We start from the raw sequence: 27,020 nt of genomic DNA on the forward strand, positions 1-27,020 counted from the left end.
TTTTTTTTTACGTTCCCCTCCCTCCCCCCAGCCAGCCAATCAAGCGATCGGCTGTCATAGGCTTCAGCGTATGAGAGCCCTCCTGTGGGCCAGGGGGCATGGAGCGGTCCTGGGGCTGCCGCACTGCTCACGCAAACTGGCGTGGAGCCAGAGGCGTAGCTAGAAATCACTGGGCCCCATAGCAAAAACATTTTATGGGCCCCCCACCCCCAGAGTAAATCCCCCCCCCCCCCAACACACACACATTATCAGAGATATTATGAGAATATTGTTGTGGCCAGTTACTTACCTGGGGCTTTTTCCTGCCCCCTGAAGGCCCTCGTGGTCCCACACTGTCATTCTGTGCTGTTCTGCTCCCCTGCTGTCCCCCTCCAACTGCCGCATGCCTGGCCCCCTTGGCCAGGGGAATTCTGCTTTTACACAAGTAAAAAATTGCAACTGCACATGCTCAGAACAGTCCCGGCAACAAGAGGAGGATTAAAGAGGTGTGCGGCCACGTAGACGGCAACTGGCTGAGTCACCCAGCAGTCGGAGGAACAGAGCAGCGTGGAATGATGGCGAGGGAGCAGGAGGACTTCAAGGGCTGAAAGAAGCATCAGGTAAGTAAGTGGACACATTAATATTTCCTTCAAGCAATACTGCAAAGGGAACTGAAGTGTTACAGAACGCACGCACACACACACCAAGTTACAGAACGCACACACACACACCAAGTTACAGAACGCACGCACACACACCAAGTTACAGAATGCACGCACACACACACCAAGTTACAGAATGCACGCACACACACACCAAGTTACAGAATGCACGCACACACACCAAGTTACAGAATGCACGCACACACACCAAGTTACAGAATGCACGCACACACACACCAAGTTACAGAATGCACGCACACACACACCAAGTTACAGAATGCACGCACACACACACCAAGTTACAGAATGCACGCACACACACACCAAGTTACAGAATGCACGCACACACACACCAAGTTACAGAATGCACACACACACCAAGTTACAGAATGCACGCACACACACACCAAGTTACAGAATGCACGCACACACACACCAAGTTACAGAATGCACGCGCACACACACACCAAGTTACAGAATGCACGCACACACACACCAAGTTACAGAATGCACGCACACACACACCAAGTTACAGAATGCACGCACACACACACCAAGTTACAGAATGCACGCGCACACACACACCAAGTTACAGAATGCACGCACACACACACCAAGTTACAGAATGCACGCACACACACACACCAAGTTACAGAACGCACGCACACACACCAAGTTACAGAACGCACACACACACACCAAGTTACAGAACGCACGCACACACACACCAAGTTACAGAATGCACGCACACACACACCAAGTTACAGAATGCACGCACACACACACCAAGTTACAGAACGCACGCACACACACACCAAGTTACAGAACGCACACACACACACCAAGTTACAGAATGCACGCACACACACACCAAGTTACAGAATGCACGCACACACACACCAAGTTACAGAATGCACGCACACACACACCAAGTTACAGAACGCACGCACACACACACCAAGTTACAGAACGCACACACACACACCAAGTTACAGAACGCACGCACACACACACCAAGTTACAGAATGCACGCACACACACACCAAGTTACAGAATGCACGCACACACACACCAAGTTACAGAATGCACACACACACCAAGTTACAGAATGCACGCACACACACACCAAGTTACAGAATGCACGCACACACACACCAAGTTACAGAATGCACGCACACACACACCAAGTTACAGAATGCACGCACACACACACCAAGTTACAGAATGCACACACACACCAAGTTACAGAATGCACGCACACACACACCAAGTTACAGAATGCACGCACACACACACCAAGTTACAGAATGCACGCACACACACACCAAGTTACAGAATGCACGCACACACACACCAAGTTACAGAATGCACGCGCACACACACACCAAGTTACAGAATGCACGCACACACACACCAAGTTACAGAATGCACGCACGCACACACACCAAGTTACAGAACGCACGCACACACACCAAGTTACAGAACGCACACACACACACCAAGTTACAGAACGCACGCACACACACACCAAGTTACAGAATGCACGCACACACACACCAAGTTACAGAATGCACGCACACACCAAGTTACAGAACGCACGCACACACCAAGTTACAGAACGCACGCACACACCAAGTTACAGAACGCACGCACACACCAAGTTACAGAACGCATGCACAAACACACCAAGTTACAGAACGCACGCACAAACACACCAAGTTACAGAACGCACGCACACACACACACACACACCAAGTTACAGAACGCACACACACACACACACCAAGTTACAGAACGCACACGCACACCCACCAAGTTACAGAACGCACACGCACACCCACCAAGTTACAGAACGCACACGCACACCCACCAAGTTACAGAACGCACACGCACACACACCAAGTTACAGAACGCACACGCACACACACCAAGTTACAGAACGCACACGCACACACACCAAGTTACAGAGCGCACGCACGCACACACACACACCAAGTTACAGAACACACACACACAAGTTACAGAACGCACACGCACACCCACCAAGTTACAGAACACACACGCACACCCACCAAGTTACAGAACGCACACGCACACACACCAAGTTACAGAACGCACACGCACACACACCAAGTTACAGAACGCACACGCACACACACCAAGTTACAGAACGCACACGCACACACACCAAGTTACAGAACGCACACGCACACACACCAAGTTACAGAACGCACACACACCAAGTTACAGAACGCACGCACGCACGCACACACACACACCAAGTTACAGAACACACACATCAAGTTACAGAACACACACACACACACACACACACACACACACACACACACACACACACACACACACACACACACACACACACACACACACACCCCTCTGCTCAGTCTCAGCATGTCCCAGCTACTTACAGTGCCACTTGAAATTCCTTTCATGCTGTCTTCCGATGCTGACCGGGCAGACAGGTGGGAAGGGGGCGGAGCTACACCCATAGCTGTGCGTGAGGGGCGGAGCCACAGCCAGCGCTGCTTTTCTGTGTTCCTGGCCAGGCCGGAACTATGAAGTTAGTGTCGGCAGTCGGAAGGATATACAGAGAGGCGGCAGGTGGAAAATAGTCTCATTTCACCTGCCAGCCTCTTTGCAATGCTGCAATGGGGAGGGGGGGGGGGGGCCGGGCGAGGGTGGTCACTCCAGCAATCCTAAATGGGGCCCCATGATTAAAAAAAAGCCCTAAACAAAAATAGGCTGCAGGACAGGCGGGCCCCCAGTTGAGGCGAAGGGATCCGGGCCTCATAGCAACGCTATAGTTGCTATAGTGATCCCTACGCCTCTGCGTGGAGCAGTCGGCAAGTAGTTAAGGAGGGGAACAGTGTGCTCAACTGAGACCATTCAGCATCTCTTGGTAAGGGCCTGAGCCCACTGATGCAGTTGTGTCTGCTTTACAGTTACACATCAATGTTAGATGCGGACAGAGCGGATACAACTGCGTAAGTGGGCTCAGACCCTAATTAATCAGGGAGACTGTAAAGCTGCTAGATTCTCAGCATAGACTGTCTCAGTCCGGATCCTCTACTGTGTGTACTGAATGTAACTTCAGCGATTGAACGGTTGAATAATACACCCGTTTGCTGGTAAATGGGACTTAGTATTAAACCCTGCCCCACTGTTGAAAAACCCCCACCATGGCCTTTTTTTGCCTGAATCCTGCTGGAAGTCTGGAACTCTGTGGCCACCTCCACTGTGTTAGGGCCCGTTCACACTTACAACTGCAAAACGCCGGCGATTACCGCTGGCGTTTGCGGGAGTGATTTCTCCATGATTAACGCAGAAAAATCACTGGACACTAGCGGTTTGGGAGCGATCGCGATTAGCGGTTCTATACATGCTAATCGCGATTGCTCCGGAATCGCTGGCATACCGCTGCTTGTGTCCAGTGACACACGTTTGCGGTTAACGCTAACCGCAGACGCGGCAGTGAGAACACTGCTATAGTGTTACATGTGCTAGCGGTTTGCCTTGAGCGGGAATCGCCTGACTGTAGCCCTCCCCGAACTCAGCAACTGTGGCCTGATAGGCGATTGCCAAGCTGTGGGCAGGCCATGGCAACACAGTGGAGGTGGGCACAGAGATCTGAACTGCAAGGTTTCGGGTTTACAACTGACTCAGGGGTGAGGGTGTGAACTAGTGATGGGAATTCCGGCTCTTCTCGGAGAATCGGCTCTTCTCCCATTAAAGAGCCGGCTCTTTAATTAAATATCACTAGACACCACTCAGAATCGGAGTAAAAGCCCCGCCCCCGTCTCCATGACAACTCCAGACTGCTTCTCTGACTGGGGCAATCACTCCTGCTACTGCTCTGCAACTGACTCAGTGGTGAGGGTGTGAAGTAGTGATGAGAATTCCGGCTCTTCTCTGAGAATCGGCTCTTCTGAATCGGCTCCCATTCAGCTCCCATTAAAGAGCCGGCTCTTACGGCTCTGAATCGGCTCTTCATTAAATATCACTAGACACCACTCAGAATCGGAGTAAAAGCCCCGCCCCCGTCTCCATGACAACTCCAGACTGCTTCTCTGACTGGGGCAATCCCTCCTGCTACTGCTCTGCTCCGCCCCATACACTCCTACGAGCTGCAAGAGGAGGACTACATCTCCCAGCATGCCTCAGCGCCCTTTATTACACAGCAAATCAGAGCTGTGTGGGGCGGCTGAGGCATCGGCTCTTTCAAAACTGAGAACCGGCTCTTGTCGTTCGCAGCAAAGACTACGGCTCGTTCGCGAACGACCCATCACTAGTGTGAACTATTCAAGAAGATTACATCCAGAATTAGCATACTGCCTTCAGAGCTGCATGTCAGAAACAAAATTTATAAGTGCACTATACGGTGTCACACAGATAGAACTTTTCAAACTTCTCTAGGCACACCACTCCTGTGATGTTCCATCATCATCTGCACACAGAGATTAACCACAGTCATCTGCACACAGAACCTGTTCAGTTTTAACCACAGACATCTGCACAGTGAGTGAAGCTATGTAACTGTATAGCAGAAGTTGCATTGCATTTCCAAATAATCACTGTGTATTGTTACTGTTGCACTTAACCCTTTATGTAACAGAGTTAAAACGTTTTCTGAGAGTCTTACTAGAGTAAGATCAACAGATAGGGAAGGAATCTAAATGCAGAAGTTTGAAAAGCTGCTTTGTGCACAGGCAGTTCAGCCATGTTTGTTTTCCACGACTCTTTTTCAAAAGCATCTGGTTCTGTTCTATTGTACTTGAAAAAGTGAATCATAATACAGTGAAATCTCGTTATAGTAAACTCCAAGGGACCAGGAAAAGTGGTTTACTATATCAGAAGTTCACTATATCAACAATTGTCCTAGAAATAGCGAAGCATACCCTGGTCCATTCTCTGCTGCAATGGAGCAGAGAATGTACTCCGATACTTCCATGGGCGGGACTTGCAGCCCATCCTGCAAAACTTTATGCTCACACTTGAGCCAATCATGAAGCCTCTCTTCAAAATGCAGCCAATCATAATAAGCCACACACATCGTAATGCGAGTGGCTCTGATACCTCCGACAGGCAGGACTTAGCACTCTCCCCTCCACTTTCCTTAGTTTTGTAGCGAGTAGGCCTGCTCTGATCTGTACTAAAATTCAAAGTAGCTTGTACTGCGCACCACACGCTACTAGGAGCGTCCTCGCTAACAAGGGAAGAGATACCCGGGAGTGCGTACAATCCCGTGGGAGAATTGACGATACTTTTATTGGTGATTGCAAAGTGGAAGTGGTAACATTGCTTCCTCTTTTGTTTATGTTGACATTATTCTTAATTTTCCCCAGGCTACTAATTTGTACAGTACGATATAAGCATTGCCGGGGCCATTCTTCTTGTCTTATAAATGCATCAACTGGCAACCAGCCTGAAGAGAGCAGCAGACCATTGGTTTCACAATGTGACATGCACCGCCCAATGTTTACTATACTATATCCAGAGTCAGTGGGCCAAAGTCAGTGGGCCAGATTTATCAAGAGTGTCAGAGACAAAATGCTGGTACGTTTGTAGAACTCCATGCAGAACTGTCTCAGGCACCTTAAGAAGCCACTAGATGGTGCTGTTCCCTTCCTAAACTGTTCTAAGTGAGGAGGAGCTGGAACAGTGGGCCAGATTTATCAAGAGTGTCTGAGACAAAATATTGGTAGGTGTTTAGAAATCCATGCAGAACTGTCTAAGGCATATTAAGAAATCATTAGATAGTGCAGATTCCTTCTAAGACTGTTGTAAAATAGAAGGAGCTAGGAAGGTCTATCAGACAGTGCAGTGTGTGAGGGGAATTGCTGTTGCTGAGGTAACCAACACACCTGCTGTATTGATAGAAGCAGGCTCTGAGGAGGAATTTAGCAGGGGGGAGGAGCACAACACAAATCATGTATAGCCTGCAATCATGTCTAGCCTGCAGTTCTACATCTGTAGAACTGCTATCAAGCACTTCTTAATCTGTGCCAGTTTAGGGATGGATTTGCACTTCTCTTAACTGTAGTGCAGCTCTAGAAATCCACGCTAAATTGCCACTATTACCTAGGATTTAAGAAGGTTCTTACTATCATGCAGAACTGTTCTCCCTGCTGGTTAGAACAGATTAAGAAGAAAAAACTGTTGGTAATCTAAATATATAAAATCGGATGTATGTGTGTGTATGTGCTGCGATCACTCGAAAACGGCTTGACAGATTTGAACGAAACTTGGCATACAGATCCCTTACTACCTGGAATGATATGTTCTGGAGGTCTCGCCCCCCCCCCACCTGGAAACATGGACGAGGCTACAAACAGCAAATCAGATTTCACCCATTCAAGTCAATGGAAAAAATGTAAAAGGCTGCCATTCTCACAGTAATCAAGCCAGAGTCCCCACACTTGGAACAGTGTGTCACTTGGTGACCGAGGTTACAAATCCAGGAAAAGCGGGCAGAGCATAAAACAGCCAATCACATTTCAGCCATTCATTTTAAATGAAAAATGTAAACTGCAGCCATTCTTGCACTGTTAATCGCAGCGTTTTCAAACTTGGCACACTTGGTCACTGGGTGAATGAAATTTAGATTCAGGAAAGTGGGTGGAGCCTACAACAGCCAATCAAAATTCACCTATTGATTTTCAAGGGGAATATTTAAACTGCTGCTATTTTTATACTATTAATGGCAGGGGCTTCAAACTTTCTACAGTCGGTTATTGGGTGACTGGGGTCCAAATTCACTAAAGGGGCTGGGCCACAAGCAGCCAATCAGATTTCCTTGGTGGATAAATTGCTTCCATTCACACATTTTTGATGCCAGGAACCTGAAAGCTCACAAACTTGGTCATTGAGTGACTATGTGTTCAATTTACAAAAAGTAGGTGGAGCCAAAAACAAATTTTACAGGAAAAATATAAACTGCAGCCATTCTTACACTGTTAATGGTGGGGTTCTCAAACTTTGCACAGTTGGTCACTGCGTAAATGAGATTAAGATTTTGGAAGGTGGGTGGAGCCTACAACAGCCAATAAAAATTCACCTTTTGATTTTCAAAGGGAATATTTAAGCTGCTAGCATTCTTATACTGTTAATAGCAGATGCCTCAAGCCTGAAAAGGGAGTGAGCGGGCCAAAAACAGAAAATCAAGATTTGTTTAATTTCAATGGTGAAAATGTTACCGTAAAATGCAACTTATTGATGCCAAACACCCCATAGCTCATAAACTTGGTCATTGAGTGACTGTATGTCAAGGTTAGAAATAGTGGGCGGAGCAAAAACCACTAACTTTTTACATGGGAAAATATAAACTGCAGCTATTCTTACACTGTTAATGGCAGGGTTCTCAAACTTGACACAGTTGGTCACTGGGTGACTGGGATTAATATTCATAAAATTAGGTGGAGCCTTCAAGAGCCCATCAAAATTCACCTATTGATTTTCAAGGGGAATATTGAAACTGCTCTGCTGCCATTCTTACACTGTTAATTGCAGAGGCCTAAAACCTGCTACAGTCGGTCGTTAAGTGACTGGGCTTCAAATTTCAGTAAGGGAGCAGAGCCACAAACAGCCAGATTTCCTTGCTGGATAAACTGCTTCCATTAGCACAATTTTGATGCCAGGAAGCCAAAAGCTCATAAACTTGGTCATTGCGTTGTGACTGTGTGTCAAGGTTACAAAAAGTGGGTGGAGCCGAAAACAGATTTTTCAGGGAAATTGTAAACTGCAGCCCTTCTTCACTGTTAATGGCAGGGTTCTCAAACTTTGGACAGCTGGTTACTGGGTGACTGGGATTAATATTCAGAAAAGTGGGTGGAGCCTAAAATCCAATCAAAATTCACCTGTTGATTTTCAAGGGGAATAATTGCTGCCATTCTTGCACTGTTAATGGCACAAGCCTCAAACCTGGTACAGTTGGTCATTGGGTCACTGGGCTCCAATGGATCGGATTTGTTTCATTTCATGGGAAAATACAAATTATTGATGCCAAGGACCCCAAAGCTCACAAACTTGGTCATTGAGTGACTGTGTGTCCAGGTTACAAAAAGTGGGCGGAGCCAAAAACAAATTTCACTGGGAAAATGGAAACTGCAGTCCTTCTTACACTGTTAATGGCAGACTCCTCAGACTTTGCCCAGATGGTCATTGGGTGACTGATTTTAATATTCAGGGAAGCGGGTGGAGCCTATAATAGCCAATCAAAATTCACCTGTTGGTTTTCAAGGGGAATATTTAAATTGCTGCCATTTTTACACTGTTAAAAGCAGATGCCTCAAACCTGCTACAGTTGGTCGAGCGATTGGTGTTCAAATGCTAGAGAGGGGCGCAGCCACAAACAGCCAATCTGATTTGTTTAATTTCTATGGGAATATACAAATTATTGATGCCAAAGACCTCAAAGCTCACAAACTTGGTCATTGAGTGTTTGTACGTTAGGGTTAGAAAAAGTGGGAGGAGCCAACACCAGTCAAATGCATACACCAGCAATGCCGGGCCATCAGTGGGTGGAGACAAATACAAATTTCACTGGGAAAATGTAGACTGCAGCCATTCTTACACTGTTAATGGCAGGGTTCTTAAACTTTGCACAGTTGGTCACTGGGTGACTGGGATTAATATTCAGAAAAGAGGGTGGTGCCTACAAAAGTGAATCAAACTTCACCTATTGCTTTTCAAGGGCAATATTTAATTGCTACCATTCTTGCACTGTTAATGGCACAGGCCTCAAACCTGGAACAGTTGGTCATTGGGTGTGTAACGATTGTGGAATTCTCTCCGTGATCAGCGCACAAGACGTGCGCTGACACTGCGGAAATCCTCCACAAGCGTGTAATTTGAGGGAACCCGGCAAAAGGTGCAATGCACCTGTAGAGGGAAATTCCTGTCGACAGGTGGAACTGTGGAGTGCAGAGGAACAGCTCCTCTGCCCTGCCACACATGCCAGACAGCAATTGCACGAAGGGAAGAAACGCAGGGCAAGATAGCCCTGAAAAAGAGAGATCAAAGCGACAGAGGGTATGTGTGTCCACCAAACTAGTCGCCACCCTGCGACGATGAACACACAACCATGAAGACAAAGTGAGAAGGAAATCGCCAGAGATGGCGATTGCTAACAGCGACACAAGACCGAACAAGCACAGATGAGGAATGTATGTATGTCCACCAATCTAGCCGCCACCCTGCGACGGCGGACACACAACAAGGGAAACCAAGTGAGAACGCAATCGCAAGAGAAGCGATTGCGAAAGAGAATGAGCACAGGGACAGATTGTATGTGTGTGCACCAAACTAGTCGCCAACCCGCGACGGTGCATACACAACAGCAGATATGAAGTAGGAACGCAATCGCGAGAGATGCGATTGCCCGAGGTGACACAAGGCTACAGCAAGGCAGAGCACGGGAGTAGCAAAGGCACAGCAAATGATACAATGAGAAGATAAGGAAAATAACAAACGCTAGCTAAACGCGAACACCACACTCATTTGCAACAGTGCACGCGTTTATGCGCGGTCTCCGCGTGTTAAGCACAACAGAGACAAGCACGCCTAACTAACCACCGACAGACAAACATGAAACAGAGGACGCGAGCGCTTGCTTAACGGTTACCTCACCAAGCCTCCAGCAAGCGTTCGTAGCAGACAAGACAGATACACGAAAACAGGAATAAGTGAGAGAGACAGATCCACAGCACTAGCGCAAGGCGAGTGCGATCCAGGCGAGACAGATTAGAGGAGATAGCTGGTAGCAACCGCTGCTCCAGCTATACTCCAAGAACAAAGATCAGAATGACTTCCTGTCGACCACCGCTGGGACAGAACAATCGCAACAGACAAACAAAACAGATATGCAATCCTAACTGCACTAGGGAAACTGCCTAGTGCATTTCCAGGAATTACTCTAAGCTAATCTTCAAACAATGAGCAAGGCTGACACTCCGGGAGTGTTCCACAGGACTAACCCTTATGACCAGCAAAGGACTCTGGGAAACATAGCTCTTTATACTGTCAGTCATCAAAGGAGGCAGGTAGGGGATTTGCATAACGAGTGTATGCAAATTCCTCAGCAGCAGAACAGACCAGAAACTTGTAATGGAAAGACAGGTCTCTCTTGCAGAGACCTGCAGCCCACAGACTAGAGGAATGGTCAAACAGCTGTCTGCCAGTGCATCCAGCTGAGAGGATCATTACAGGGTGACTGAGTTTCAAATTCGGAAAGGGGGGTGAAGCCACAAACAGCCAAGCAGATTTTTTCATTTCAAATCAAATTATTGATGCCGAATACGGCAAAGCTCACAAATTTGGTCATTGAGTAATTGTGTGTTAGGATTAGAAAAAGTGGGTGGAGCCAACACCAGCCAATGTTTTTTCATAGATTGTAGAAGATATACACAAGCTCTTATATTCTACACTACAAAGTAGTGCACACTCTGTAGGAACGCAGTCACTGTTCTCAGTACAGCACATATCTGCTGGTGTATTCCCGCTTTACAGTAAAGGTGTGTACACACGCACAGTGGTTACAGTAAAGGTGTGTACACACGCACAGTGGTTACAGTAAAGGTGTGTACACACGCACAGTGGTTACAGTAAAGGTGTGTACACACGCACTGTGGTTACAGTAAAGGTGTGTACACACGCACTGTGGTTACACTAAAGGTGTGTACACACGCACTGTGGTTACAGTAAAGGTGTGTACACACGCACAGTGGTTACAGTAAAGGTGTGTACACACGCACAGTGGTTACAGTAAAGGTGTGTACACACGCACTGTGGTTACACTAAAGGTGTGTACACACGCACAGTGGTTACAGTAAAGGTGTGTACACGCACAGTGGTTACAGTAAAGGTGTGTACACACGCACTGTGGTTACACTAAAGGTGTGTACACACGCACTGTGGTTACACTAAAGGTGTGTACACACGTACAGTGGTTACAGTAAAGGTGTGTACACACGCACAGTGGTTACAGTAAAGGTGTGTACACACGCACAGTGGTTACAGTAAAGGTGTGTACACACGCACTGTGGTTACACTAAAGGTGTGTACACACGTACAGTGGTTACAGTAAAGGTGTGTACACACGCACAGCAGTGGTTACAGTAAAGGTGTGTACACACGCACAGTGGTTACAGTAAAGGTGTGTACACACGCACTGTGGTTACACTAAAGGTGTGTACACACGCACTGTGGTTACACTAAAGGTGTGTACACACGCACTGTGGTTACACTAAAGGTGTGTACACACGCACAGTGGTTACAGTAAAGGTGTGTACACACGCACAGTGGTTACAGTAAAGGTGTGTACACACGCACAGTGGTTACAGTAAAGGTGTGTACACACGCACAGTGGTTACAGTAAAGGTGTGTACACACGCACTGTGGTTACACTAAAGGTGTGTACACACGCACTGTGGTTACACTAAAGGTGTGTACACACGCACAGTGGTTACACTAAAGGTGTGTACACACGCACAGTGGTTACAGTAAAGGTGTGTACACACGCACAGTGGTTACAGTAAAGGTGTGTACACACGCACAGTGGTTACAGTAAAGGTGTGTACACACGCACAGTGGTTACAGTAAAGGTGTGTACACACGCACAGTGGTTACAGTAAAGGTGTGTACACACGCACAGTGGTTACAGTAAAGGTGTGTACACACGCACAGTGGTTACAGTAAAGGTGTGTACACACGCACAGTGGTTACAGTAAAGGTGTGTACACACGCACAGTGGTTACAGTAAAGGTGTGTACACACGCACAGTGGTTACAGTAAAGGTGTGTACACGCGCACTGTGGTTACAGTAAAGGTGTGTACACATGCACTGTGGTTACAGTAAAGGTGTGTACACACGTACAGTGGTTGGCGTCCAAAGGGATCAGACTTGATTCAGTGGCGCAACTACAGTTCATGGAGCCCCCCCAGCAAAACTTTGATGGCCCCTCTAATATTCACACCTCTTCCTTTGCCTCCTCTTGGTGCCCTTCACGGTCTGGGGGCCTATCTTACAAGGGTCAAAAAACAAGTGATCTTCAAACCCTTAACAAGTGTAGCATCAAAAACACCTTATCTGAAGTATAGCCCCCTCTATTGGAGGGAGGGAAGGTTAGTAGTTGGGTCCCCCCACAGCTCTGCCTCCCCGCCTGTGATTGCAGTGGTTGCTCCTTCCTAGTTACGCCCCTGCTTGGATCCCTAGGACAACAGTTCTGGATCTGAGTGCTGTACAGCCATAGCAGAGCGATGCATACTGTTTCTATGAGAAAGGGAAGAAGGACGACAGTGCGGTAGGAGGGGAACAATGTTTTAAGGGGTTGCTTTTTTAAAGATGTAGTTTCTCAGAACTTTAAACAAGCTGGGGGAACACACACATGCTGACTTCTCAGATAAGGAGACCACGAACGATGTGTGTACACACCTTAGAGTACACCTGAACTAAGTAAGGAAAAAAGTTAGACACTTTCCTCAGGAGAGGAATGCCCTTATATGATCCAGAGGCATCCTGGATCATCCTACCGCCCACCGTCCCAGCACAGGGTGCCTCTATACCTATTCAACTTGTGCCATCAAATAGGTTCTTCCTGGTCATGAGGCGACTGTGGGAAAAAGACATGACTCCTGCCAGGAACAGAATTCTCTTCATTTACTATAGAAAATTCACTGAAATGAAATTGTGGACAGTACAATACATCTGTTTTGTAAGTAGAGCAAGTATTTATCTACATATATGTGTTTTTTTTTCTTGCCATAGTATGGCTGTCCCTTCTGCTTTAACACGCTGTACTGCAACATGGATTCCTTGTTCTGTACCCCTTTTACATCTCTTTGGAACTTTTGTAAACATAACTGGTGATCTGGTCACCAGAAAGGGATCAAGCATGTGTACCTAGCTTTGTACTTTAGGGCTAGTTCACACTTGGAAAGCGAATTGCAGTTTTTTTGCAGCAATTTGCGCTGTGATTCCTATTCAATAGAACGAGATTCACAATAGCCTCCAAAGCACTGCATGCAGCACGTTTGCGATGTATGCAAAGTGCAAATGCTGCAGTGAGAATGATCCCATAGGGATACATTAGCAACATCACTTTTACTGATCGCCGGTGAACAGCAAAGCGCTGAAAAGCGCCCAAGTGTGAAATAGCCCTCAGTTGAAGTGGCTGCTAAGGACCACCTTGTTTGAGACTCTAGTGACAGATCTTTAGCGATAAGGACATCCGATCAACCCCAAGCATGTTGCTCTCATCCTCACTCTGCCTCTAGGCTAGTTATGTGTGTACAACATTCGACTCAACTGTCACCCAAGGGATCAGGTCCCGATCACCGCAGGTGACAGTAATTAACCACTTAAGGACTGCAGTCATAAAACCCCTTAAGGACCAGAGCCTTTTTTTCCATTCGGACCACTGCAGCTTTCACGGTTTATTGCTCAGTCATACAACCTACCACCTAAATGAATTTTACCTCCTTTTCTTGTCACTAATACAGCTTTCTTTCGGTGCTATTTGATTGCTGCTGCGAGTTTTACTTTTTATTATATTCATCAAAAAAGACATGAATTTTGTCAAAAAAATGAATTTTTTAACTTTCTGTGCTGACATTTTTCAAATAAAGTAAAATTTCCTATACATTTGAGCGCGAAAGTTATTCTGCTACATGTCTTTGATAAAAAAAAAACCATTCAGTGTATATTTATTGGATTGGGTAAAAGTTATAGCGTTTACAAACTATGGTGCCAAAAGTGAATTTTCCCATTTTCAAGCATCTCTGACTTTTCTGCGCACCTGTCAGGTTTCATGAGGGGTTAAAATTCCAGGATAGTACAAATCCCCCCCAAATGACCCCATTTTGGAAAGAAGACATCCCAAAGTATTCAGTGAGAGGCATGGTGAGTTCATAGAAGATTTTATTTTTGTCACAAGTTAGCGGAAAATGACACTTTGTAACAAAAAAACAAAACAAAAAAAAGTTTCCATTTCTTCTAACTTGCGACAAAAAAAAAATGAAATCTGCCACGGACTCACTATGCTCCTCTCTGAATACCTTGAAGTGTCTACTTTCCAAAATGGGGTCATTTGTGGGGTGTGTTCACTGTCCTGGCATTTTGGGGGGGGTGCCTAATTGTAAGCACCCCTGTAAAGCCTAAAGATGCTCATTGGACTTTGGGCCCCTTAGCGCAGTTAGGCAGCAAAAAAGTGCCACACATGTGGTATTGCCGTACTCAGGAGAAGTAGTATAATGTGTTTTGGGGTGTATTTTTACACATACCCATGCTGGGTGGGAGAAATATCTCCGTAAATGACAATTTTTTTATTTTTTTTACACACAAATGTCAATTTATAGAGATATTTCTCCCACTCAGCATGGGTATGTGGAAAAATACACCCCAAAACACATTATACTACTTCTCCTGAGTACGGCGATACCACATGTGTGGCACTTTTTTGCACCCTAACTGCGCTAAGGGGCCCAAAGTCCAATGAGTACCTTTAGGATTTCACAGGTCATTTTGAGAAATTTCGTTTCAAGACTGCTCCTCACGGTTTAGGGCCCCTAAAATGCCAGGACAGTATAGGAATCCCACAAATTACCCCATTTTAGAAAGAAGACACCCCAAGGTATTCCATTAGGAGTATGGTGAGTTCATAGAAGATTTTTTTTTTTTGTCACAAGTTAGCGGAAATTGATTTTAATTGTTTTTTTTTCACAAAGTGTCATTTTCCGCTAACTTGTGACAAAAATAAAATCTTCTATGAACTCACCATACTCCTAACGGAATACCTTGGGGTGTCTTCTTTCTAAAATGGGGTCATTTGTGGGGTTCCTATACTGCCCTGGCATTTTAGGGGCCCTAAACCGTGAGGAGTAGTCTTGAAACCAAATGTCGCAAAATGACCTGTGAAATCCTAAAGGTAATCATTGGACTTTGGGCCCCTTAGCGCACTTAAGGTGCAAAAAAGTGCCACACATGTGGTACCGCCGTACTCAGGAGAAGTAATATAATGTGTTTTGGGGTGTATTTTTACACATACAGATGCTAGGTGGGAGAAATATCTCTGTAAATGACAATTATTTGATTTTTTTTACACACAATTGTCCATTTACAGAGAGATTTCTCCCACCCAGCATGGGTATGTATAAAAATACACCCCAAAACACATTATACTACTTCTTCTGAGTACGGCGATACCACATGTGTGACACTTTTTTGCAACCTAGGTGCGCTAAGGGGCCTAACGTCCTATTCACAGGTCATTTTGAGGCATTTGGATTCTAGACTACTCCTCACGGTTTAGGGCCCCTAAAATGCCAGGGCAGTATAGGAACCCATCTAAAAACTGAATAAGGAGCGCAAGATATAAATTAAAAGTTTCCTGTTTTATTATCAGTAAGAAAAGGGGATATATATATATATATCAGTATATTCGCTGTTACATATGCTCCCACAGGTCTGCAAGCAAATAAACAGATGTGTTACACATATATATAACATTCCACCATGCACTCATTGGGATTCATACACATCTATTACACACCCTCTGGTGACCCTTTTAGGGGGATGAAAAAATATATGCGCATAAAAATATATAAAAAATCTCCTTAAAAAACTTTAAAAAGAGGAAAAATGCATAAATTTGTAGTTGCACTTCCAAAACAAGAACCACCATGCAACCAATTCCTATGAGGGTCCTCAAAAAGATCTCCCCGTGCACAGGGACTTATTAGCTGATGTGCCTCCCGTGGTCATCTCACACTGTATTGCAATAGAGTTCCTCCGTGCAAGTCAATGGCCACAACAAACCTCTGAGGTCAAAGGATTTCCTGCAGTATAAACCTCAAAAGCGGTATGATCTACCCTACAGTTACTCACTTGTCCCCCAGTGGTTTCTCTCCACAGGATCCAAAGGATGTCTGCACAGGGATCTGGCGGAGTATCGTAGCGTCTCCTCGTTCGCATATGCCGCCCGCAACACTTGCGGCTATGCCACGGACCTCCACGTGTCAGCTGATTCGGAGTCTGACGTCACTTCCGTGCGCTCCGGCTCCTTCTACTTCCTGTGCTTCTGCGCTCCAGCTGGCTGCGTTCTTCTTAGTACAATGTTTTCTTCCGCACACCACACTAAGTCACAGATAGTTGTAAGTAGATTTCAAACAGCAAGATTCCAGTTGATTAAAGGGGCGCCCCACTCAATCAGTCATCGACATGTTTCGACATCTACGGATGTCTTTCTCAAGATGTTTGGAATAATGCTTGCCGGTACCTCCTCTTCCTTTATAGTTGACAGGTCCTCCCCTTCCTCTTCATTTAAAGTGGTAGTCCTTGATTGATTATAGTTTCCCTACCAAAGTTACTGCTGATACCTTTTCGCATAACTATCAGATACCAACATCTTTATGCATCCCCAGGGTCACCAATCCCCCTCCAGGTCACCAGTTTCTACCACTTTCTCCACCACAGATATAACATCATTACCATTCTATTTAAAAAAACCAAACAATTCAATTTCCTCATTTAGGCCCTTAGGTGCCAATGTGTCCAAATTAAACATCCAGTTACTTTCCCGCCTTGACATTTTGGCGATATAATCGCCTCCCCTTAAATCCCTATGAACTATTTCTAGTCCAAAGAAAACAATGTCTTTTACTTCACAATTATGTAAAATCTTAAAATGTTTCGACAAGGGGTGCTCTTCCCACCCCTTCTTGATGTTATTAACATGTTCCCCAATTCTTTTAAACAATTCCCTTTTAGTTCTCCCTATGTACTTTTTCCCGCATGGACATACTAAACAGTAGATAACCCCCCTAGTGTCACAGGTGATTAGATCACTTATCACATAACTTTCATATGCACCCTCCACTCCAGTGATCCTCTTGTAACCCCTTGTACTTCTACACCCCACACACCTCCCACATCTGGCGAAACCCCCATCTTTGGTTTTCTTCCCAGTTGTCAGGCTACTTGCTGCCGTGGCCACCTTCAGGCCTATATTACCTGGTCTCCTGTACACAAAAGAGGGATGAGTAGGTAATACCTCATTTAGGACTCTATCCTCCCTTAATATAGGCCAGTGTCTTTTAATAATACTTCTCACGGCACTACTCTGAGAGCAGAACTTCAAATTAAGTTTCAGAGAGTGATCCTCCACATCCCTCTTAATACCCTTAGTCAAGAGGTCCTGTCGTTGCACCCCCTCCACCTCTCGTTTTGCTTTTTCAATGATTTCATCTTTGTATCCCTTCGCCCTAAATTTCTCAGTTATAACTTCCAACTCTTTCTCATATTCTACCTCTTCCGTGCAGTTCCTCTTTAAACGTATAAGTTGTCCCTTGGGGACATTATTTAACCATGATGGCAAATGGCAACTAGTAGCTAGAATATACCCATTTACATCTGTAGGTTTCACATATGTGCGTGTCAGGATGCTATTATTCTTAATATATATATGTAGGTCTAAGAAATTAACCTGTTGACAGCTATATTCTGATGTGAATTTGAGACCCCATTCATTCACCCCTATACCATTCAAAAAATCACACAAAGAATTCTCTGTGCCCCTCCAGACGAACAGGACATCATCTATAAATCTTTTCCAGAGAACCAGGTCCGCGCCGGGGCCCTCCGGCCCAAATACATGGGATTCCTCCCAGTGGGCCATAAATAGATTTGCATAACCCGGCGCGAACCTGGTTCCCATGGATGTCCCGCTCGTCTGGAGGTAGCACCTCCCCTCATACTGGAAGTAATTGTGAGTTAAAATATAATGGATTGCATCCAGAATGAATGCTCTTTGTTCTTCCTTTAGGGAAGGATCCTGTCCAAGAAAGAAATCAACAGCCCTCAGGCCCCTCTCATGTTCAATAATGGTGTAGAGGGAGGTGACATCCAAGGTGCCCAGAATCCATCCCTCACACCAGTCTACCTCACTTAACAGATTGAGGATGTGTCTGGAGTCCTCCAGGAAGGCCGGTGTCTCCCTCACATATTTTTGCAAAAAGGTGTCCACATACTTGGATAGATTTGATGTGATGGACCCTATACCTGATATAATAGGCCTCCCTGGAGGACTCCTCAAATCCTTATGAATCTTCGGCAAATGATAGAAAATAGGCATACGCGGAAAGCATATATTGACAAACTCAAACTCTTTTGAGGTGAGAATACCCTCCTGTTTGGCTCCTTTCAGTAATTCCTCTAGTTCTTTAGCAAACTGACAACTAGGATCCTGTTTCAGGGGTTTATACGTGATGTTATCACTCAAAAGTCTTTTTGCTTCCTGATCATAATCTTCCATATTTTGCACTACTATCCCCCCCCCCCTTATCTGCAGGTCTAATAACTATCGATCTATTACTTTGAAGATCATGCAGTGCTCGGGTCTCCATCTTGGTAAGATTGCTCCAGGCAGCTGGGTGCGGTCTTAATCTCCTAAGATCTTTCTCTACACACCGCTCAAACAGCATTATTTCCTTACTAATCTCACTCGTAGGATGGAATCTAGAGGGGTTTTTTAGAGACGTGTGTTGAAAATAATTATCTACAGATCTCGGGGCCAGTGGATTTTTTTGGAAATATTTTTTTAAACATAATTTGCGAGTATATTTCTTAATATCGATATAGGTCTCAAATTTATTTAATTTTGAGGTTGGGGCAAACTTCAACCCCTTTTCCAGTAGTTGCTTCTCCGATTCTTTCAATTCCACATTGCTTAGGTTGTAGATACCCCTTTCTACATCTGATTTACATTCTATTCCTTTCTCTGCCATCTTCCTTGATTGGCTCCTACCCCCCCTACAGCCCCTCTTCTTCCTACTCCTCCCCCCTCCTCTCCCCCCTCCCCCTGGGCCAAAAAATACTTCCTTATGGTATTTCTTTCACTGCCTCTGGTGCTCATGGGATGTTTACTTACCTCACTTCGATGTGTTCTACCACGATTGTTCCTCTGCTTTTGTAAGTGACTTTTAGGTACAATTTGTGGTTGATTAACCGACCTCCTCTGAGGTTTATCTGGGGCTTTACATGTCTGGAGTTCTGGATCGCTATCCCTTAGGATGGAGTACCTATTGTGTAGGGGTACACCCTCACACACGCCCCCACCCTCCCTGGGAGCGACCACTCCACCTCCCATTCTCCATCCATCATTCCCCATCTCACTGCTTCCAACTCCATTACTTATTCCACTACCACCACTATCCTCATCATAATGGTTACGGGTCTTCCTGGTTTTTTTGTTATTCTTTTTTTGTTGTTTATTCTTCTCCTCCCCCCTTTGTTCCCACATTAATTGTGACTGGTCAACTATAAAGGAAGAGGAGGTACCGGCAAGCATTATTCCAAACATCTTGAGAAAGACATCCGTAGATGTCGAAACATGTCGATGACTGATTGAGTGGGGCGCCCCTTTAATCAACTGGAATCTTGCTGTTTGAAATCTACTTACAACTATCTGTGACTTAGTGTGGTGTGCGGAAGAAAACATTGTACTAAGAAGAACGCAGCCAGCTGGAGCGCAGAAGCACAGGAAGTAGAAGGAGCCGGAGCGCACGGAAGTGACGTCAGACTCCGAATCAGCTGACACGTGGAGGTCCGTGGCATAGCCGCAAGTGTTGCGGGCGGCATATGCGAACGAGGAGACGCTACGATACTCCGCCAGATCCCTGTGCAGACATCCTTTGGATCCTGTGGAGAGAAACCACTGGGGGACAAGTGAGTAACTGTAGGGTAGATCATACCGCTTTTGAGGTTTATACTGCAGGAAATCCTTTGACCTCAGAGGTTTGTTGTGGCCATTGACTTGCACGGAGGAACTCTATTGCAATACAGTGTGAGATGACCACGGGAGGCACATCAGCTAATAAGTCCCTGTGCACGGGGAGATCTTTTTGAGGACCCTCATAGGAATTGGTTGCATGGTGGTTCTTGTTTTGGAAGTGCAACTACAAATTTATGCATTTTTCCTCTTTTTAAAGTTTTTTTAAGGAGATTTTTTATATATTTTTATGCGCATATATTTTTTCATCCCCCTAAAAGGGTCACCAGAGGGTGTGTAATAGATGTGTATGAATCCCAATGAGTGCATGGTGGAATGTTATATATATGTGTAACACATCTGTTTATTTGCTTGCAGACCTGTGGGAGCATATGTAACAGCGAATATACTGATATATATATATATATCCCCTTTTCTTACTGATAATAAAACAGGAAACTTTTAATTTATATCTTGCGCTCCTTATTCAGTTTTTAGATTGATTCGTTTTGTTTAGTGGGGGAAGGAGGTACCCCCACAATATAAGGCAGCAGCAGGAAATACTCTACATCCCTCTATCCCGCTATTTGGGTATTTTTTCACATATAGCGCCCCTTAATCTGTTTTTTTTTTTTTTTTTTTTCTTTTTCAGTATAGGAACCCCACAAGTGACCCCATTTTAGAAAGAAGACACCCCAAGGTATTCAGTTAGGGGTATGGTGAGTTCATAGAAGATTTTTTTTTTTGTCACAAGTTAGCGGAAAATGACACTTTGTGAAAAAAAAACCCAATACATATCAATTTCCGCTAACTTTTGACAAAAAATAAAATCTTCTATGAACTCATCATACACCTAACAGAATACCTTGGGGTGTCTTCTTTCTAGAATGGGGTCATTTGTGGGGTTCCAATACTGGTACTCATTGGACTTTGGGCCCCTTAGCACAGTTAGGCTGCAAAAAAGTGTCACACATGTGGTATCGCCGTACTCAGAAGAAGTAGTATAATGTGTTTTGTGGTGTATTTTTACATATAACCATGCTGGGTGGGAGAAATATCTCTGTAAATGACACATTTTTTATTTTTTTTTACACACAATTGTCCATTTACAGAGAGATTTCTCCCACCCAGCATGGGTATGTGTAAAAATACACCACAAAACACATTATACTACTTCTCCTGAGTATGGCGATACTACATGTCTGATGTCGGATCTGCGGGCGATCTATTGGTGTGGGTGGTTGATCAGATTGCCCGCAAGGGGCAGGTTAGGGGCTGATTGATGGGTGGCAGTGACGGGCTGATTGATGGGTGGCAGTGACAGGGGGTGATTGACAGGTGATCAGTGGGTTATTACAGGGAAGAACGGATGTAAATAATGCACTGGCGAATCGATAAGGGGGGGTTTGAGGGCAATCTGAGCGTGTGGGAGCGGGCGATTGGGTGCCCGCAAGGGTCTAATCTGATGGGTAACAGTGACAGGTGGTGATAGGGGGTGATTGATGGGTAATTAGTGGGTGTTTAGAGGAGAGAATAGATGTAAACGATGGATTTGGGAGGTGATCTGATGTCGGATCTGCGGGTGATCTATTGGTGTGGGTGGGTGATCAGATTGCCCGCAAGGGGCAGGTTAGGGGCTGATTGATGGGTGGCAGGGACAGGGGGTGATTGACGGGTGATTGACAGGTGATTGACAGGTGATTGACAGGTGATCAGGGGGGATAGATGCATACAGTACACAGGGGGGGGAGGGTCTGGGGAGAATCTGAGGGGTGGGGGGGTGATCAGGAGGGAGCAGGGGGCATTTTAGGGACTAAAAAAAAAATAGCGTTGACAGATAGTGACAGGGAGTGATTGATGGGTGATTAGGGGGGTGATTGTGTGCAAATGGTGGTCTGGGGGGTGGGCAGGGGGGGTCTGAGGGGTACTGTGGGCGATCAGGGGGCAGGGGGGGGGCAGATCAGTGTGTTTGGGTGCAGACTAGGGTGGCTGCAGCCTGCCCTGGTGGTCACTCGGACACTGGGACCACCAGGGCAGGAGGCAGCCTGTATAATACACTTTGTAAACATTACAAAGCGTATTATACGCTTCCTATCCGGGGATCGTCGGGTTAACAACCCGCCGGCGCTTCCGATTGGCCGGCGGGTTGACGTCGCGGGTGGGCGGAGCCTATTGCCGGTGGATGCGCGCGCATCCCAGCGCGCGATCCCCGGCCAAAGAGTGCCCCAGGACCTGACGCCATTCTGCGTTACGTGGTCCTGGGGCTGCCACTTTGCCGCCGCCAATTTGAAGTAGGCGGTCGGCAAGTGGTTAAGCATGTGTACCCAATTTACATTTCAAAGTTCTTTATTGGCAGTAAACATAAACATTGCCAACAATTATGTATACATATAGCAAATTAAATCATGCAATACATAACAATTGATTGTCATAACAAATAGACAATCAAACAAACATTGACCGATATATGTCAAAACATTAATATCAAGAAGATAAAGCATGAAAAATAAAATAATGGTTAATAAATGCTAGATTAAAGAAATTATAGTATTGTTAGGGTATAGTAGAGACTACTGACTTTTAGATCATCAATCCATCCTGACCAGATACTATTAAATTTGGGCATACTATCATTTAGCATCGCATTTATTCTCTCACTAATCATAATATTAGATATTTGTGTAAAAGTTTCAGAAACATGGATGCGGGGAGACCTCCATCTTCTTGCTATTGTAATTCTAGCTGCTGACAAGATGTGCTGAACTAATTTCTGTTCACATTTTAAAATGTGTGGAATTTGAAATCCTAAAAGAAAGGTCCAAGGGTCCTTTTTAATACGAATTTTTAAAAGCTTATTCATTTTTTTATTGATTTCATTCCAAAATTTTGCAATTCTTGGACATGACCACCAAACATGAATGAGGTCTCCCCTTGCTCCACAATTCCTGAAACACCGATCAGAGTTGCTATTACTGAAATGATGCATCATATGTGGCGTTATGTATGCTCTATGAAGTAATTTAAGGGATGTTTCTAAAATTGAATAATATAAACTATTGTTAGATAATAAAGTACATGCATCAAACCATTCTATAGAAGATTTTTCCATCCCTAAATCTTCCTCCCATCTAATCATAAATTTGTGTTTAAAGTCAGGTCTAGGATTGATCATGCTAGAATATATAAATGAGATCTTTCCTTTCCTTAAAGGTTGTAACATACAAACCCTCTCAAATTGAGTTGGTTCCTGTACATTTCTAATTTTCAGATATCGATTCCAAAAATTATAAAAGGGCGAAAATTCCAAAAAATTTTCGAAAGACAATGACCACTTTTTCTGTATATTTCTCAATGTAAGCAATTTTCCAAATTTACAGAAATTATGCAATTTTGAGAAAGGAGTTTGTAGATCCAACCTCCATAAGAGATTTTTCAACCAAAGTTTCTTTGGGAGATCTGGGCATCCGGTAATTTCAATTAGTGGGGATACTTTATTTTGTAGATTAAATCTAAACCTATTTGCCCTCCATAAAATCAGAGAGTGTTGAGTACTAGGCAAAATATTTATTGAATTTTTTGGGCTATTGGCCCACATTAAACCTTGCCAAGTAAAAGGCGATCATAAAGAAGATTCCATTTCAACCCATCTAGGGGAGTCCACATTAGCTTCTATAGCAGACAATTGAGAAATTTGACATGCTAAATAATATTTTTTCAGGTTGGGAACAGATAATCCTCCAAAGTTTTTGTGATAAAATGTTACATTAATATTAATCCTAGGTTTTTTATCTTTCCAAATAAATCTACTCAAAGCATTCTGAAGATCCTTAAGATCTGTATCTTTAATAGGAATATGTAAGGATCGAAATAAATACAATATCTGAGGCAATTAAATCATTTTAAATGCATTCATCCTACCTGTCCAAGATAAACACATTGTTGCCCAATTTTTCATATTTTCTTTAATTTTTTTAAACAAATTTGGATAATTATATCTATATAGGCTATTCCTATTATTAGTTAGGTTATGTGTACCCAATTTAATAGATAGACCTGGTTGTTGTAAAGATGAGTTTTCCTGGTTACAGGTCGCTCAGCAAATGGAACAGAAGAAGCTGCAACCTCCACCTGCCTCAGTGCCAGAGCCCGGAGCCCACTACCAGCCAGGTAATATCCATACTTCTCTTCATCAACCTCATCCTCTAGCCTTTCATATTCCCTCCCCACACTTAGGACCAGAGCCCACTACCAGCCAGGTAATAGCTATACTTCATCTTCCTCATCCTCCAGCCTTTCATATTCCCTCCCCATCTTCAGGACGACAGAACGAAAGCCCACTACCGGCCAGGTAATATACATACTTCTCTTCATCATCCTCATCCTCCAGCCTTTCATATCAACCCCCCCCCCCCCCCCCCCCCACACACACACACACCTTCAGTGCCAGAGCCCAAAACCCACTAGCAGCCAGGTTATATCCATGCCCTTATTCATCATCCTCTTTCCTTTCATATTCCCATTCCCACCCTCAGTACTAGAGTCTGGAGCCCACTACCAGCCATTTATCCTCCTGCCTCTATCCCTATCCTCTAGCTTGTTGTATCCTGTCCGCCCACCCTCTGTATCTACCAACCCACTACCAACCAAATATTTATCTATCCTCCTCCTCATCCTCTCAGAAAGTGTCCATCTACTGTATTGTTATTGGTTAGAGCAGCCCTTTGAATTCAGTTGGACAGATCCGTTTTTCTCCCTCTTTGTAGGAGTTTGCACTCACTTATTACTTGTTCAATACAGTGTTGTATGCTGGCACTTTATTTATTTGCCTGTCTGTATATATTAAGCTATACCTCCATGAACAAATAATTGTCTCTTCTCTTATGACTTCCAGCTGGTGACCAGATGGCCCATCTAGGAGAAGTTGGACATTCTCAGCCGCTACCACCGGGGCATTTATCAGAAGCAGCTGTGCCACACAGTCAGCCGAACCCATGACATGGAGCTGGTAATCCCCGGACTGTCACCATTTCTGCTGAACACTACTGAGGAGTCTCTGTGTTTTATAATCACTGAGATTGCCCACATTCCAAGATGCCCGTCCTGTACACTGCCAACCACCAATCTCCACCCCAGGACCACAACTCTAATAAATCAGATTATTTTCTCTGTAGAATATCTCTGAGATGTGTCCTATTGTATATTTAAGAAGGAGCCATGCAGCCCATGCATCCACTAGATGATGGCCCTACGAAAGAGCCTGAACACACAAGCACGCTTTCCGGCATCACATCAGTGTTACAGACTGATATGCTTTGCTGAAAAGCAAACACAAGCACTCTAGTGTGTTCAGGCCCTAACAACATACCGGGTAATATAATATTGGAGAAAAAAATGGGGAAAGCAAAAAAAAAAAAAAAAATAGCAGCACTAAGCTGAGTGCTCTAGTCATAGATGTAAATGTAATCAGTACTGCTCAGGTAATATATATATATAATATTATATTATATTTTGTATAGCTTTAGGTAGGTGGGAAAAATGCTGTAGACTAACAATGCTTTCACAGATAGAGGTGTTTCTTTCAAAATATTGGTACTGTATAGTCTTATGCCATGTTAGTCATCAGTTAAAACAGGAAGTTTTAAATCCGGATAATACCATTTATTGGCCAACGTAAAAGAAAAATAGTAAGTTTTTGGCCAATAAGCCTTTTTCAGACTCTAGGCCTGTAGTGTAAAGAAATAATCTGAAGAAGACTTATTGGCTGAATGCTTATTCTTTAACAAACAAAAAAAATAAATTAGCCAGTAAATGGTATCATCCTGAATCAATTTTTCCAGCTTAATAGCTTGTTTTTATCTATTAACAATGCACCGTTCATGAAGAGAAGCAAAATCCAAATCAAATGCCTATTTAGTGGCACAACTCTTGGCCTTTAAAACAGTATCAATTCTAGGTACATTTGCACACAGTTTTTTTTTTTTTCAATTTTCTTAAAAAAAAAGTGTTTTTATGACATAACAGTAGAACAAGTACAGACTTATATACTGCAAGGATAAATGAGGGAGACCAAGCTTGGTTCAAGGTACAGCCCTTAGGGTATGTATAGTGGAAATAGGGGGGGTCTTGATCAGAAGGCACAAAAGGGAGGGTCATGACCCAGAGTATTCTGGGGGTTCAATGTAGGAACGCTTTTGGGAGCTTCATCGCGGGTGGAGCCAGGGCCGAATTTACCATAAGGGATTGTAGGCACGTGCCTACAGGCGCCTGATGTTAAAAAGGCGGCTAACTCCCCTCCCTAAGTGCCTCTTTCCCTCCTTCCCTATTCAGAGTCCTGATGAAAGTGTAAATGAGAGGTTACTCACCTGGCTCTCAGCATTCCACTGAGATCTCCCTTCAGCCTCTATCTACTTAATACTGAGGTTCCTCTAGCTACCTACTATTTTGGGGGACCTCTAGCTACTTATTATTGAGGGTACTTCTGGCTACTTTATATTAAGGGGCACCTGTAGTTATCTATGACGAGCAAGGAAAGTAAGGAAGAAGTGACAGCTTGGACAGCCAGCACACTTGCGGTGCAGGTTTCTAGCTTTATGGAGAGCAA

General features: G+C 44.5%; 1 protein-coding gene across 4 annotated transcripts in view; it reads left to right on the forward strand.

Annotated features, from left to right (window-relative positions):
* The window catches only part of NUCB2 (nucleobindin 2), a 129,692-nt gene extending 104,100 nt beyond the window's left edge, over positions 1-25,592 (forward strand). For 3 of the 4 annotated variants that reach the window (XM_068259967.1, XM_068259968.1, XM_068259969.1), the window contains exons 12-13: positions 24,508-24,586; positions 25,311-25,592. In XM_068259967.1, the coding sequence (XP_068116068.1) occupies positions 24,508-24,586; positions 25,311-25,414 (183 nt within the window). In that variant the 3' untranslated portion in view covers positions 25,415-25,592. Of the gene's footprint in view, positions 1-24,507; positions 24,587-24,709; positions 24,768-25,310 lie in introns of all 4 variants that reach the window. The other variant, XM_068259970.1, reaches the window with a different exon arrangement.
* Positions 25,593-27,020: the final 1,428 nt, after the last annotated feature.

This window comes from Hyperolius riggenbachi, chromosome 11 (genome assembly GCF_040937935.1).
Source record: "Hyperolius riggenbachi isolate aHypRig1 chromosome 11, aHypRig1.pri, whole genome shotgun sequence".
Taxonomy (NCBI): domain Eukaryota; kingdom Metazoa; phylum Chordata; class Amphibia; order Anura; family Hyperoliidae; genus Hyperolius; species Hyperolius riggenbachi.